Here is a 14,963-nt window from a genome sequence, read left to right on the forward strand (position 1 = left end):
GGGGAGAGGACGGGACACCCCCGGCAGCCGCGCATCAGACGGAGAGAGGATCGACGGGGGAACGCAGGGTAGGTGAGTTGTATTTTGTTATTTTTGTGTTATTTACTGACTGGGGGGGGGGCATCTATAAAGGGGAGAAGAGGGGGACCATCTATAAGGGGGGAAAGAGGGGGACCATCTATAAGGGGGGAAAGAGGGGGACCATCTATAAGGGGGGAAAGAGGGGGACCATCTATAAGGGGGGAAAGAGGGGGACCATCTATAAGGGGGGAAAGAGGGGGACCATCTATAAGGGGAGAAGAGGGGGACCATCTATAAGGGGGGAAAGAGGGGGACCATCTATAAGGGGGGAAAGAGGGGGACCATCTATAAGGGGGGAAAGAGGGGGACCATCTATAAGGGGGGAAAGAGGGGGACCATCTATAAGGGGGGAAAGAGGGGGACCATCTATAAGGGGGGAAAGAGGGGGACCATCTATAAGGGGGGAAAGAGGGGGACCATCTATAAGGGGGGAAAGAGGGGGACCATCTATAAGGGGGGGAAAGAGGGGGACCATCTATAAGGGGGGAAAGAGGGGGACCATCTATAAGGGGGGAAAGAGGGGGACCATCTATAAGGGGGGAAAGAGGGGGACCATCTATAAGGGGGGAAAGAGGGGGACCATCTATAAGGGGGGAAAGAGGGGGACCATCTATAAGGGGGGAAAGAGGGGGACCATCTATAAGGGGGGAAAGGAGGACCAGCTATAAGGGGGGGAGAGGAGGACCAGCTATAAGGGGGGAGAGGGAAGAGGGGGACCAGCTATAAAGGGGAAAGGAGGACCAGCTATAAGGGGGGAGAGGGAAGAGGGGGACCAGCTATAAGGGGGAAAGGAGGACCAGCTATAAGGGGGAAAGGAGGACCAGCTATAAGGGGGGGAGAGGGAAGAGGGGGACCAGCTATAAGGGAGGAAAGAGGGGGACCAGCTATAAAGAGGGAAAGAGGGGGGACCATCTATAAGGGGGGAAAGAGGGGGACCATCTATAAGGGGGTAAAGAGGGGGACCATCTATAAGGGGGTAAAGAGGGGGACCATCTATAAGGGGGTAAAGAGGGGGACCATCTATAAGGGGGTAAAGAGGGGGACCATCTATAAGGGGGGGAAAGAGGGGGACCACCTATAAGGGGGGGAAAGAGGGGGACCACCTATAAGGGTGGGAAAGAGGGGGACCATCTATAAGGACGGAGAGGAGGACCAGTTATAAGGGGGGAAAGAGGGGGACCATCTATAAGGACGGAGAGGAGGACCAGCTATAAGGGGGGGAAAGAGGGGGACCAGCTATAAAGGGAGGGGGGAAAGGGGGACCAGCTATAAAGGGAGAGGGGAGAGGGGGACCATCTATAAGGGAGGGGGGAGAGGGGGACCATCTATAAGGGGGGAAAGGAGGACCAGCTATAAGGGGGGAGAGGGAAGAGGGGGACCAGCTATAAGGGGGGAAAGGGGGACCATCTATAAGGGGGAGGGGAAGAGGGAGACCATCTATAAAGGGGGACTATCTCCTATAGGATTAGCACCCTCCTCTCCTGACATCCTCTGTGCTGCTGGGACCTCCCCTATAGATCAGCACCCTCCTCTCCTGACATCCTCTGTGCTGCTCGGACCTCTCCTATAAGATCAGCACCCTCCCCTCCTGACATCCTCTGTGCTGCTGTGACCTTGGGGGGGGGGGGGGGGGGGCAACATCAGGGGACCAGGTGAAGTGGCAATATGTTTATTGGGGGCAGTGGAGGTGGGGCGGGCAATGCTTACTGGGGGTAGCAGCAAGGGACCAAACATCATGTTTATTGGGGCCAGCAGGGAGGGGAGGCAGGCAGTGTTTATTGGGGACAGTGGGGGGGGGGGGCGCAGTAGTAGATTATAATGTGGGCGAATTGACTGTGGGGGGGCCCAGGTTGGGTGGACAGCCCGGGGCCCAGGGTACATTTAATCCGCCACTGGGTCCATATGCTCACTGCACCCCTTGTTAGATTCCTTGAGGGGTGTAGTTTCCAAAATGGGGTCACTTGTGGGGGGTTTCCAGTGTCTTGGCAGCACGAGGGGTCTGTAAATGCGACATGACCCTTGAAATCCATTCCAGTAAAATCCAGCTTGCAAAGGACAATTGGCGCTCCTTCCCTTTGGAGGCTCGTCCTGCGCCCGCTTGGCACTTTATGTCCACATGTGGGGTATTTCTGTACTCGGGAGAAACTGCGCTACACGTTTGGTGTGTTTTTTTTCTTTTATCCCCTTGTAAAAATGAAAAATGAAGGCTAGAACAACATTTTAGTGTAAAAAATAGAATTTTTCCTTTTTTACACCACATTGTTCTGAAAATCTGTGAAGCCCCTTTGGGGTCCAGATGCTCACCGCACCCCTTGTTACACTCCTTAAGGGGGGTAGTTTTCTAAATGGTGTCCCTTTAGGGGTGTTTTTAATGTTTTGGCACCCCAGAGCCTCTGCCAACCTGAAGTGGTACGGTCAAAAATAACCAAATATAACGGAGGCGTTGAAATTCACTGGGCGCTCCTTTATATCTGAGGCTTGTGGTTGCGTCAAATAGCGCAATAGGGCCACATATGGGGTATTTCTATAAACTGCAGAAACGGGGCAATCAATATTGGGGTGCATTTCTCTGGTAATAGGTTTATCATTATGAAAGATATTGGATTACAATAAAATCTCTGCACAGAAAATAAAAATTTTCACATTTCTTACACACTTGGCTTTTATTTCTGTGACTCCCCTAAAGGGTTAAAACACTTTCTGGATGTGCTTTTGCAGAGTTTGGGGGGTGCAGTTTCTGAAATGGGGTGCTTTGTGGGGCTTTATAACATACAGGCCCCTCAAATACACTTTCAACCTGAACAGGTCCCTGAAAATATCTGATTTTGAAATTTTACAGAAAATTTGGAAAATTGCTGCTAATGATTTAAGCTTTCTATTGTCTAAAAAAAAAATGAAATATAGTTTAATAAATGCTGCCACCATAAAGTAGACATGTTGCTAATGCTATTTAATATATAATTTATGTGGCATAACCATTTTCTGTATAAGCAGGAAGGTTTCAAAGTTGGAAAAATGCATTTTTTCACAATTTTTCACGTTATTTTGGTGTTTTTCATAAAGATTTGTTATGAGTATCGACTCCATTTTACCAGAAATGTGAAGTACAATATGTCACGAGAAAACAATCTCAGAATCAGCCGGATAGGTAAAAGCATCCCGAAGTTATTAATGACTAAAGTGACACAGGTCATATTCATAAAATTTGTCTCTGTCCTTAAGGCCATTTCAGGCTCTGTCCTTAAGGGGTTAAGACCTGTTCTGTTTATAGTCTGTTCCTGGCTTTGGTTTCAAAAATCGGTCAGATATCTGTCAGATAATATCTGTGTAAACACACCATTAGGAATAATGGCATGGAAATCTACCAAGGCCCCCTCACTCTATTAACGCTAGTTAATAGTTATATCCCCCTCTATAAATCCCTATATATGCAAAGACATTGCCCCCAAAAATTTGGTCACCATGGTTAGCTGAGCCTGTTTTTGGCTTCTGCAGGGACTGAGTACAGCATACATATCTCATGTCTGCATGAGAGAGCGCTGGGGTCAGTTGTGTTTGCTTGAACTTTTCGTGTTTTTGTGTAGGCTGGTTGCCAGAGTTGTCAACTTTGCTATGTACATGCCCTCTGTTGGTAATATACACAGAGCTATTGTACCCTCCTGTATCATGCCTACGGATCAATACTGCCTTCTTTGTTTTGCCTTTGTTATTACTTTGACGCTCCATGTTTGAGCATTGGAATTTTGTGTATTGTTCAAATGTTTTTTGCAAAATAATTACACTTTTCTGAGATGATTTATCTAATCTACAGTATATACAGGCAGCAAAGCCAAGATTATTACAGCAGCTCCGGGGTTGGCATTGTTGTCTTACAGCACTGGGGTTAAATTTGGAAAAAAAAAAAAAAAAAACTACAGTAAATATCTGCATTAACAGAGTTTTGTGCTGCCTGAACAATGGGCATCAGGAAATCCCAACAGGCTTCCTAGGTTTCTGGTTGGACAAACAATCCTCTTCTGTGTATGTGTATGACTGTGTCTTTTCATAGACACAGTCATACACATTTTAGTCCAGTTTGGCTGTTAGGCTATTAAGCGGTTTAAAGGGGTACTCCAGCAAAAAAAAATTCTTTCAAATCAACTGGTTTTAGAAAGTTATATAGGTCTGTAATTTACTTCTATTTAAAAATCTTAAGTCTTCCCATACATCTGTCTGAGGCAGGAACTGTCCAATGCAGCAGCAAATCCCCATAGAAAACCTCTTCTGCTCTGGACAGTTCCTATCTCGGCCAGAGATGTCAGCAGATAGGACTGTGTCAGACTGAAAAGAAAACATTTCCTGCAAGACATACAGCAGCTGATAAGTATGGGAAGACTTGAGATTTGTAAATAACAAGTCTATATAACTTTCTGAAACCAGTTGATTTGACACTGGAGTACCCCTTTAAACAGCTTAACAGCCTAACAGCCAAAATGGACTAAAATGTGTATGGCTGTGTCTATGAAAAGACTGTTCATCAGAGGATTGTTTGTTGAACCAGCAACCTACTTGTATCTAAAATGTATGGCTAGCTTCAGTGCATTCTGAAAATAATACAGTGTAATAAATGTGAAACTATAAGGTGATAGACTAAAGGGGGGAGGGGGGGTGAGAAGACACTGACCCAGTTAACAGCAAATCCCTTTGTCTTGGAGCTTCAGCCAAGTTCACACCACCATCAACTGGCCATGGCTGTAATGAGAGGATATTTAACAATTAACAAAAGTGCTTATTTTTTGGATGCTTAAATATAAAAATACAAACAGGCCACAGTTGCTACTAGAGGAAGCCTACTGAACACTAAGAGGCCTCATATACTGGACGAACAGATCTTGAATAAGTGTCAACAATCAGCCAAGGGGTAGGAAAACACCTGATCCTCAGTTGACTTCATCTTTTAAGCTGCACTAAAATATAACACCATTGGCCTCACATCTCCCACTGTAACATTTGCATAGGACCATTGAGCAAAGTAATCGGCTACAGGGTCCCATGATCTAAGAAAAAAAAAATTTACAGATTCTTTGGCTATATATTTTAACATGAAATCTGGGGCAAGGGGTCGTATAGCAGAATGATGCAGCTTTTGTTGTTCACCGTATAGAATCACATCATGATTTCAGACCAGAAGACAATTTTGACTAGTACCATGGCCTTTGCTAATTGAGAGCCTGTATGTCTAGTCTGTGACACCCAGTTATTAGGTTATACATAAATGTTAAGGAGAAAAGTAGGAGGAGATTGGCAAATGCTGCAGATTTATGACATGTCAGGTGACTATGTACATTTACTGTTGAGTATTGGGAGACTTGTGGCCAAATCCATACAAACTTCTCCTTACCATGTTGGAGTAATGCGTGTTCTGCTTTCTTCCTGCACTGATTATCCTTTCCCACAGCTTTAGTGGAATAGAAGAGATATGGTAAGAACAAGTGATTGCCGAGCAGTGTAAGGAAACCAGGTAAGGGCACTGAATTACTGGCCAACCAGGCGTCTGCAGATCTATGGCCACAAGCTCTTCTTCTGCGAGAACCAACAGGGCACGCGGGTCATCGTAATCTAGATGCAAAAACAATTTTTACATTAGTAAATACATATAAATAAAATGAGTTGTAGGATCTTAGAAAAACATGGCTACATTCTTCCAGAAACAGTGCCACTCATGGATATGGGCTGTATGTACAGTAATGTTGTGGCTTGATCCCACCCATAGGGATATGTATAGTTTATAACATGATGGCACATTGACAGAACATGGCATCACTTTATGTGGAGCTCCAACCGCCAAAAGCCCCACAGAGGATACAGCGCAATCTTACCCACCCACTTTTAGCAATCTCTGTTCCTTTTAAACTGGAATAGACATCTCACTATAAGTACCTAAGAGTTGGTCTATTAGAACAGAATAATAAGGGGAGTCTGGCCCAACTTGCAGTGCAGACAGATACACTCCCAGGGTTCTACCAGGTTACTGCATTATATAAAGACTTGACTAATCTGAATATTATGCAGTTGGCAATGACAACAACCCAACCCTTTTGGAGGACACACGGGTGGCCACATTTTAACCAGGTTTTCTCTTGTTTCCATAAGCGCTCAACATTCCTGAATGTGCAACCTCAAATTATACTAGACCAAGTTTCACCAAAATATCCAGACCTTCACCAACATATTTCACTGAACCAGTACAGTTGCCACGCTCCCATTTTCCTGTAATGAACATCTAACCTCGACTCCTGTAAAACCTCTCTGGCACACATCATTTAGCCTCTTTTACAATATTGCATTCCCAGGAGAGGTACAATGTATCTCCTGGAACACACCATCAACAATTACGTTGTCAGACAACCAGTCTCAGACATCCTCTCTTGCAAAAAATATGTGTGCATGGACAGAATATACAATTAGAGATGAGCGAATCGGGTTCGGGTTCCAGTCGATCCGAACCCAAACGTTCGGTATTTAATTAGCTGGGGCTGCTGAACTTGGATAAAGCTCTAAGGTTGTCTGGAAAACATGGATATAGCCAATGACTATATCCATGATTTCCACATAGCCTTAGGGCTTTATCCAAGTTCAGCAGCCACCGCTAATCAAATGCCGAAAGTTCGTGTTCAGATCGACTCAAGCATGCTCGAGGTTCACTCATCTCTATATACAATGTTTTAGATGTGAAAAAAAAAAAAGACTCATTTTCCGCATTCAAGACATCCAAGGGCATCTCACTGCCTAAATGCCCACTCCCACTGACTTAAATAAACGATACATATTTCAATAGGGAGGGTAGAAATGTGCTGAAAAGTGACATTCACCCCTTTCCACATGGACCTCCAAGTGGACTTTTATTTTTTTTTTCCTGGGAACTTCAGAAAGAATAAAGGGAATAGTTAAGTCAATGGAAATAACGGTGGTAAGGTGGAGAATCCAAGACTCTCTTCCCTTAGCTTTTGAAAATACCTAAGCACCCCTCCCAAGCACACGCTTGACTTATCACAGTTAATTTTCAGCCGAGAATAGGTCCTAAAATATGAGGCACAGAAATGCTCCATGTGAAACAGCAGGATCACCAAGGTACAGTATTGTCATCAGCAGAAAGACTAACTTTTATTTATTTATTTTCTCCCACCAAGCCATGTCTCTGCAGACCCCGAATAGTATGTGCCTTAAAGTGACACTGTCACCCCCTTTCTGCATTCTGACATCTCTACACAGGTGTAAAGGGTAAATTTAGCGTTTTTCATACCTTATTTTCTATCATACGTCATGCTGCTTGTTCAAGTAAAAAGTGTCCTTTTATCAACTGCAGATTGTGTTAAGTGTGGCCAACGATGCTGCCGCGAGGCCACGCCCCTTGACACCCATTGGTTGGCCGACGTAAAGGGGGTGGGGTCTAGACCTTTCAGTCAGCTTGTTCCAATAGTTGGCGGGGCCAACTGTGGCGTTGTGGGAGCAGCATAAACTAATGACAGAAAAGCTGAACAGAATGATGTATCACTAACACTGTTTCATGAAGCTGATTTGGAGATATCCTTCTGAACAACAGACAATAACTAATCCTTTCCATTATGTGCGTGATCTCAGTAGTCCTGGATATTTATGAGAAGCAGAAAACTCTGCCCACTAGATGCTGATTGGCAGTTATCTATCCATGCTTTGTATAGGCAACTATTAATCAACAGCTGGTGGGGGGAGTGTTAAGAATCCTATTCTCCTGCATATTAGGAGAATGGCTGAACAAACAAAATGATGTTAGTAATACACCAATCTGTTAAGTATTTCTGTCACTAGTTTATGCTGCCCTCATTTAAGGAGTCATAAACCTATTGATGGATTCCCTTAAAATTGCACTATAACCAACTAAGGACAGTAATTACTGGGAATAAATCCAGTCTAATCAGGGTAACCATTTTCAAAATGACTTTCTTAAAATATTAGTGAAGGTTCTCACTAAGAGTATTAATTTCAACCTGTAAGCAACAATGAACAATTGTATAGTCTGGCACGGCTTACAAAGTATAGGCCCCAGATAGGATGAAAAAGATTTATACAATTTGGCAGGGTAACCATCTAGTAACCAGAATTCTTTAACAAGGAAATTGCATCTTGCACAGAGGATGAATCTCTCAGCCCTCCAGGTGGTGACAGAGTTTTTAAATAAAATCCATAGGCTCCAGCAAGGAGATACAAAGTAGTGTATCTTCATCTTCCAATTTACTGTGACTCTGGTCTGTTGAGTGTCTTAGCATATCAGAGAGGTGTCCACTTTAATTTAATTGATTCTAGTGGTGAGAGTGGACTGTCATTGTTTGATCACTAGGAGGACATCTCGTGTCTCAGGATTAACCTTCTCTACAGATGAATAGGAACATCCAGGTGAATGGGGGGGGGGGGCAGGCTGTGGAGCAGGGGGGCACCTCAGTTCTCTTGAAGTAGTACTGCAGCAACAGCACAACCTTTGATAGGCCTCATGGTCACAAAAATGACAGCTCTTTATATTATGTTAATGGTTATCACAAATGTCAGAAAAATGGAGAATGGTAGAGCCCTCTAGTGGAGGAGGTAAGTAAGTGCAGCTGCAATGTTTTAGAGACAAGATCACAATGAGCCCCACATAACAGGCAATCGTTAGGGTATATCAGGGCTACTTAGCAACCAAAAGTTCCAAACCAGCAATGTGCTTCCTGTTTCCCCATGCCCTTTTCTTCTTTCCAGTGTAGTCAGTGTTTGATGGGATGGTAAAATCTCCTCTCTTTTTTTACCACCAAAAACACCATCACCACCTTTACTTACCAGCTGAGGGATCAGAGCTGCAAATCACCAAATGGTCAATTATTCTAGAAGTGAAGTCAAAGGCTGTTTGTTGGCTACCATGGACTACAGAAATGCTGTGTCTATCGCCATAACTTGCCATTGGCATGCCACCTTGAAACACAATATATGGTGACCTGAAATAAACATAAAGCAATTTACTTGCATAACCAAGATTGCAAAGCCAGAACATTAATGACAATTTTAGCTATAAAATATTTTACTCACCCTCTGTGCGATGACAACCATGTTATTTTAGAGATTGCTTTACAGCGGAAGGGACCTATAAGGAAAATTAGACCTTAATGACAACAACTACTCCTGTTGTTCACAGATATCCATCTTTTTACAATGACTTACCATATGGCACTTTATTCTCCATGGGAGACTGTTGTATAATTTCACCACTTGCCTCCCACTGACTGTAACCACCATCATTGTGACAGCTTACGATTTGCTGTCCATCTCGGCACCAGAAAATATTTTCTACTTGCTAAAAGAAAATTAAAGACAACAGAAATAAGGTGCTATCACCCCTCAGGGACATTTGATGTGCACACTATGCATATTAACCCTCCAGCAGATACCTGAGTGCCAAGGAAGTGTCGCACACTGCGGCCAGCTGTAACATCCCACACCATCATAAGTCCACGACTGTAGCCAATCAGGATTCGGTCTGGGTTCTTTGGATGCTCTTGCAAAGCTTCCACTGACTCAAAGGGACGTCTGCTAGCATACTCGTCTGGAAGACTGTAGGTAAAAAGAGAAATGCTGTAACAATCCTCACCCCTAGGTGTAAATACACAGTAGAAGTGTGCAATGTTGCTTACCCACGTAAGGCCATTTCATGCCCAACCGTTTTTTCCTCTAAGACTTGCAGGGATGGTAGTTTTAGAGTGAAAACACTGCCTCCTTCTGTGCCCACATACAGCCATTCTCCAGATGAGTGTGCAAGGACCACCTTAATTTGTGTTACACTAGGGGGTGCCCTGTTAACATAGGAATGCCAATACTTTTAGAAAAATTAGGTTGTACAGAATAAAAAACAATGTTCTAACAATGGCAGCATGAAAGAAGATGCTACAGTAAACAGTACAGGCTGCAATCTGATTATTGTAAAATGTAACAGAATTTTCAATCTTATTGCTATCATAAAAAAAAGTCTAGCTATGGATATGGATATGTATCCACATTTACCAAGACTAAGGGCCCTATTACACCAACAGATGTGTGACAGATTTTTTTCAGCAAAAGCCAGGAATGGGCTTGAAAAGAGGAGAAATCTCAGTCTTTCTTTTATGACCTCATCTCTGTTTATAGTCTGTTCCTGGCTTTGGGTGAAAAAATCTGTCAGATAATTTGTCAGACATCTGTTGGTGCAATAAGGTCCTAAGTAAAAAGAAAAAAAAAAAAACTTCAACAACCTCTATTAGGGTACAAACCCACTTGACGTTATTTGCTGCGTGAATCAGTCTTAAAAATAAGCAGGCAAAACGCAGGTTGCCTTTACATGATTGTTCTGCGTTAAAATACGCAATTGTGTATTTTTGAAGCGTGAAGCTTGTTGTTAGCAAAGCATCAGTTGTTAACAACCTGTGCGAAAAACGCATGTAGCTTCACGCTTCAAAAATACGCAATTGCGTATTTTAACAACTGATGCTTTGCTAACAAGCTTCACGCTTCAAAAATACGCAATTGCGTATTTTAACGCAGAACAATTGTATAAAGCCAACCTGCGTTTTGCCTGCTTATTTTTAAGACTGATTCACACAGCAAATACGTCAAGTGGGTTTGTACCCTCAAGCTTTATAAAAAGGTGTTAATGTCACTGAACTAGTCAAAAGGCCTATTGCATTCCTAAAATACAGCTGTGGGGGAGTTGCACAGCAGTTCACTCCCCTCCCTGGGCTGCCACAACATCCAACTCTTATGGCCCTATTACACGGGATGATTATCGTGTGATTCTGTGTAATTTCAGGCAACGATTGAAAATTCGTTTGTATGTTGTTGATCTAGATCTGAACCTAAAATTATCGTTAATCGTTCGCTGTAATTCCACATTCGTTCGCTCAAATTACGCATTTGTTCACTAATCGTTCAGTGTATTTGCACATTGTTTATTCCTTCTGATCCCAGCTAAACAATTAACGATCATAGTAGCGAACGTAATAATGACCGTAGTAACTATCATAACTAACAATTATCGTTCTGTGTAATATGGTGAACGATTTAAAGTTAACGATAAACAATCTTGTTTGTGATCGTTTATCATTAGTCGTTAATCGTTAAAAAATCGCTCCATGTAAGGAGACCTAATGCTCCATTGACTGTAATGAAGCAGGCAAATCAGATTTGACTGACAGCTTGTGAGAGACACGTGATGTTGTGCTCCCCTCCTGTATATCAGGATTACAGTGGGTGTCAGGAGTTAGACCCGATATGATCAACACCGTTTGACATGTCTGATGACACGTCATCAGTTACTCCAAAAGACAGTAACACTTATAAGAGAATCTGTCTTTTCTTCTGAACTAAGAAAAATACTTTTTTGAAAAGGTCATATACACACTCTGCTACACAAAAGCTAGGGGATGCTGTCATGGGTCTATTTTTTGAACTGCCTTTGGGAGTGCACTGAACCTGAAAGCACAGAAATACCAGATCAATGCCTGGAGAGGACAGAACAGGCACTTTTTCCATCTACCTTTTCCTAAAAACAATTTAAAAGGGTTATCCAGCGCTACAAAAACATGGCCACTTTCTTATAGAGAAAACACCACTCTCGTCTCCAGCTTGGGTGGGGTTTTGCTCCTCAGTTCCATTGAAGGGAATAGAGCTTAATTGCAAACTGCACCTGAACTGGAGACAAGAGTCGTGTTGTCTATGAAAGGAAGTGGCCATGTTTTTGTTGCACTGGATAACCCCTTTGATATATGGTCCCCAGATAAGAGCATAAAATAAAAGGGCTCCATTCACTTTAATGGCCTAAACAAATTCCATTCAGGCTGCTTTGTGCTGATATATGATTATTTTAACAAGGACTCCTGTTAAGCCCTGATAAATTAGCATATACCAACAAAAAAGCAGCCCAAATGCTCAGGTCAATGAAATGGCCCCAACATTACAGATAAATATGCTATTCTTGGCAGAGTGCCAATGGATACCTCAGACAGCATAAATGCAATGTGAAATGAGCCTTTTGCTAAAGTGCCAGAAAGGGGGGTGAATGAAAGAAATAATGTGCACTAGCCTCCCCAGCTCAAGCGCTAATGCCCATATACCACAGCTTAAGTCCCCTAGTCGATATCTGGTTAGAGAGGAGCTGGGATGTGACGTTCCAAGCCTGCTCAGCCAGTCATTGTCTGTAGCGTGGTCCCATCTTGGCCACTACCTGGCTGAGTGGGCCTGGAATATCACATCCCAGGTCCTCTCTCTAACCAAAAAGCATCGGGAGACACTGCAGTATATGGCATTGGCGCTAGAGCCACAGAAGTGCACTTTATTGCTTTCACCCCCTCCCCGGCACTTTTGCAAAAAAGCCCCCTGCCCGGAATTCTCCTTTAATTCTTATACTTGTACTGTCACATTCAGGATAGAACAATCTAATTTCTCTATGGTCATCTCATACTTGAACAGGACAAACCAGTTTTCAATGCTAGTCTAAACTTGCCCATGACTGGCAAACACACACTGTATACCAGTCAAGAATAAGTAGCACAAGGGTATGGCACAGAGGTCAGACTCTCACTGGCAGAAGATATCTAATATTGACTCTCTCATTAGTTTATGCTGCCTATTCTGAGAGCAGCATAAACTAGTGACAGACATACTAGTTACTACAATGTATTACTTACATTACACTGATATTGTAGCAGCTATTCTTATACTGTACTCTAATTTGTAACCTGGACACTGAGCACAATGCACTCTCCATGTATGTGCTATTCAGAGGATTCATCAGTTATCTGTGACCACTCAAGCCCCTATTAAACAAAGCAATTATTAGCCGATGCTGGTTGATCACTGTCTTTCAACATGCTGAAAAATAAACTATATGCTGCAGTCGCTCCATGTAATAGGCGTGGTGGCAGCAGACCGCCGCCATCTTCTATCGGCTGCCCAGACGATCTAGCAATCGCCCGGGCAGCCCCCCGACTCTTATCCGCTTGTGCCAGCAGCGAGAGGGGAACGAGGAGCATGTGAGCATTGATCTGACAGGTCGGCACTCGTTTGCTCTTCTGAATCGCCCCGTGTAATAGGGGCTTTAGAGCCTGTAAATAATAAAGTGGGTTTAGGTCCCATAGTAGAAAACCTACAGTGTGAGGTCTGAGACAGGTGTGAGGTGGTAATTTTGAAAGGCAGAAAACTTTAATCTTTCACAGAACACATCAAATATCTACAGAAAACAAACAAACCAAAAAACACATTAATGAAAATGACGGGAACAAAAGATATCTTCTTTACACACCCAGGCGGTCCTCGAAGAGTGAACTTCTTCTCTTCCTGCAGTTCGGACACCCCATCCTGATGCCTTAGTGACCACAAGTGAAGGCTATTGTCATCCAGCAGTGTGATAAGTTGGCACTAATGTCATATGATGAGAAAAAACAATATGAGCAAAAAGGTGAACAGCAAGAAATTATATTCATATATTAAAGATGAGATTAGGTTTATTACTGCCATGCAACTGTAACTCAATACTGTAGGATAGACAGGATTTATAAAGTTGTTGACCCAGTGTAGAATAGAACTTCCACATTTTCCTGGAGGCAACCATTTAATTTCCTACTGAAGCAACAAGAACAGTGGGGCAGTTTAACCGTTATAAAAGTGCAAAATTCCAGAATAATTTTCACCAAAAAAACTGGCTGACACAGCTTGCATTTATTATGCCTGAGACTTCTGTGTGTCATCCAACAATGGGGAATGGGTTATTATTGGGAAACTATGTAGCCTACATATAATACCATATAATTCTTCCATAAAGTAAGCCAACCAGTTGGTCTAAACTTAGATTAGAAGTGAAAACCTAGACTAGACAGTGTACAGGCCCGTTGGTTTGCCATCTGTAGTAATAAAAGAGATAAAAACTAAGGGCAGATCACGTCTGACTAATCTGATTTGTGTGACTGTCACACAGTACTGGATGAAGGTGGTGTCGTGGATATCGCCTATGGGGACTGCAGCAAAGTGATATAGTTCCCCATAGAGAGCTCAGAGAAGTTAGTGACAACTGGCCTTAATCCATGGATAGTTCAGTGGATTTGTGGTTGGCTGAAGGATATATATCAAAGGGTGGTTGTTAATGGTGTGTATTAGATCCTCCGGGTGGCCCAATGAAAAGAACGTCGATCTACTTTCGCCACTCCAATTACAAAAAGTGATGGGCAGCAGACCGTCGCTGTCGTGATCGCTGTGATCAATGGCTGATCATTGCTTTAGGCCCAAACCTAAAATCATCAGCCGCCAACCGAGCATCACTACATGTAATAGTGATGTGCGGCTAGCGGCTGACGATTCTGCAAACAGTATACATTACCTGTCCATGTTCCAGGGCTCCTCTTGCTGTCAACTTCTTTCTGGTCTCCACGTGCTGCAGCTTCATAGCGGCCTGTCTGAGCTGACAGTCAATCACTGGCCGTGGAGGTCACAGACAGCTCAGACAGGCCACTCTGAAGCTGCAGCGCGCGGGACCTGGGAAGAAGCAGACCGCAAGAGGAGCCGTGGAGCATGGACAGGTAATGTATACTGTTTAAGCAAGGACTGCATGGACATCGGTAATAATTTCTGTGCAGCCCTTGCTAAAATGATTATCAGGCTCAGTAATAGGCCCAGTAAACGAGCGCCGATCTAGCAGATAGGCCCTCGTTTACAGTATTCATCGGGCCTCGATTGGCCCATGTAATAGGACCCTTAGAATCAACTCTTCAGCTAAAAACACCAACCAAAATAAAAAGTTGTGAAAAAAACTGCGCTCCTTTAACAGATTTTTAAAAGAAAGACCAAGGCTCCTTCCAATTTTTCCACTCTCAGTA

General features: G+C 43.3%; 1 protein-coding gene across 4 annotated transcripts in view; it reads right to left on the minus strand.

Moving 5' to 3' along the window:
- LLGL2 (LLGL scribble cell polarity complex component 2) overlaps positions 1-14,963 on the minus strand; it is a 79,012-nt gene that overhangs the window by 21,865 nt on the left and 42,184 nt on the right. For all 4 annotated transcript variants that reach the window (XM_069951525.1, XM_069951527.1, XM_069951526.1 and 1 more), the window contains exons 5-12: positions 13,397-13,512; positions 9,759-9,917; positions 9,516-9,678; positions 9,289-9,421; positions 9,157-9,211; positions 8,911-9,065; positions 5,462-5,679; positions 4,745-4,812 (exon numbers count right to left, since the gene is read on the minus strand). In XM_069951525.1, the coding sequence (XP_069807626.1) occupies positions 4,745-4,812; positions 5,462-5,679; positions 8,911-9,065; positions 9,157-9,211; positions 9,289-9,421; positions 9,516-9,678; positions 9,759-9,917; positions 13,397-13,512 (1,067 nt within the window). The remainder of the gene's footprint in view (positions 1-4,744; positions 4,813-5,461; positions 5,680-8,910; positions 9,066-9,156; positions 9,212-9,288; positions 9,422-9,515; positions 9,679-9,758; positions 9,918-13,396; positions 13,513-14,963) is intronic.

The sequence above is a fragment of the Dendropsophus ebraccatus genome, chromosome 14, assembly GCF_027789765.1.
Source record: "Dendropsophus ebraccatus isolate aDenEbr1 chromosome 14, aDenEbr1.pat, whole genome shotgun sequence".
Taxonomy (NCBI): Eukaryota; Metazoa; Chordata; class Amphibia; order Anura; family Hylidae; genus Dendropsophus; species Dendropsophus ebraccatus.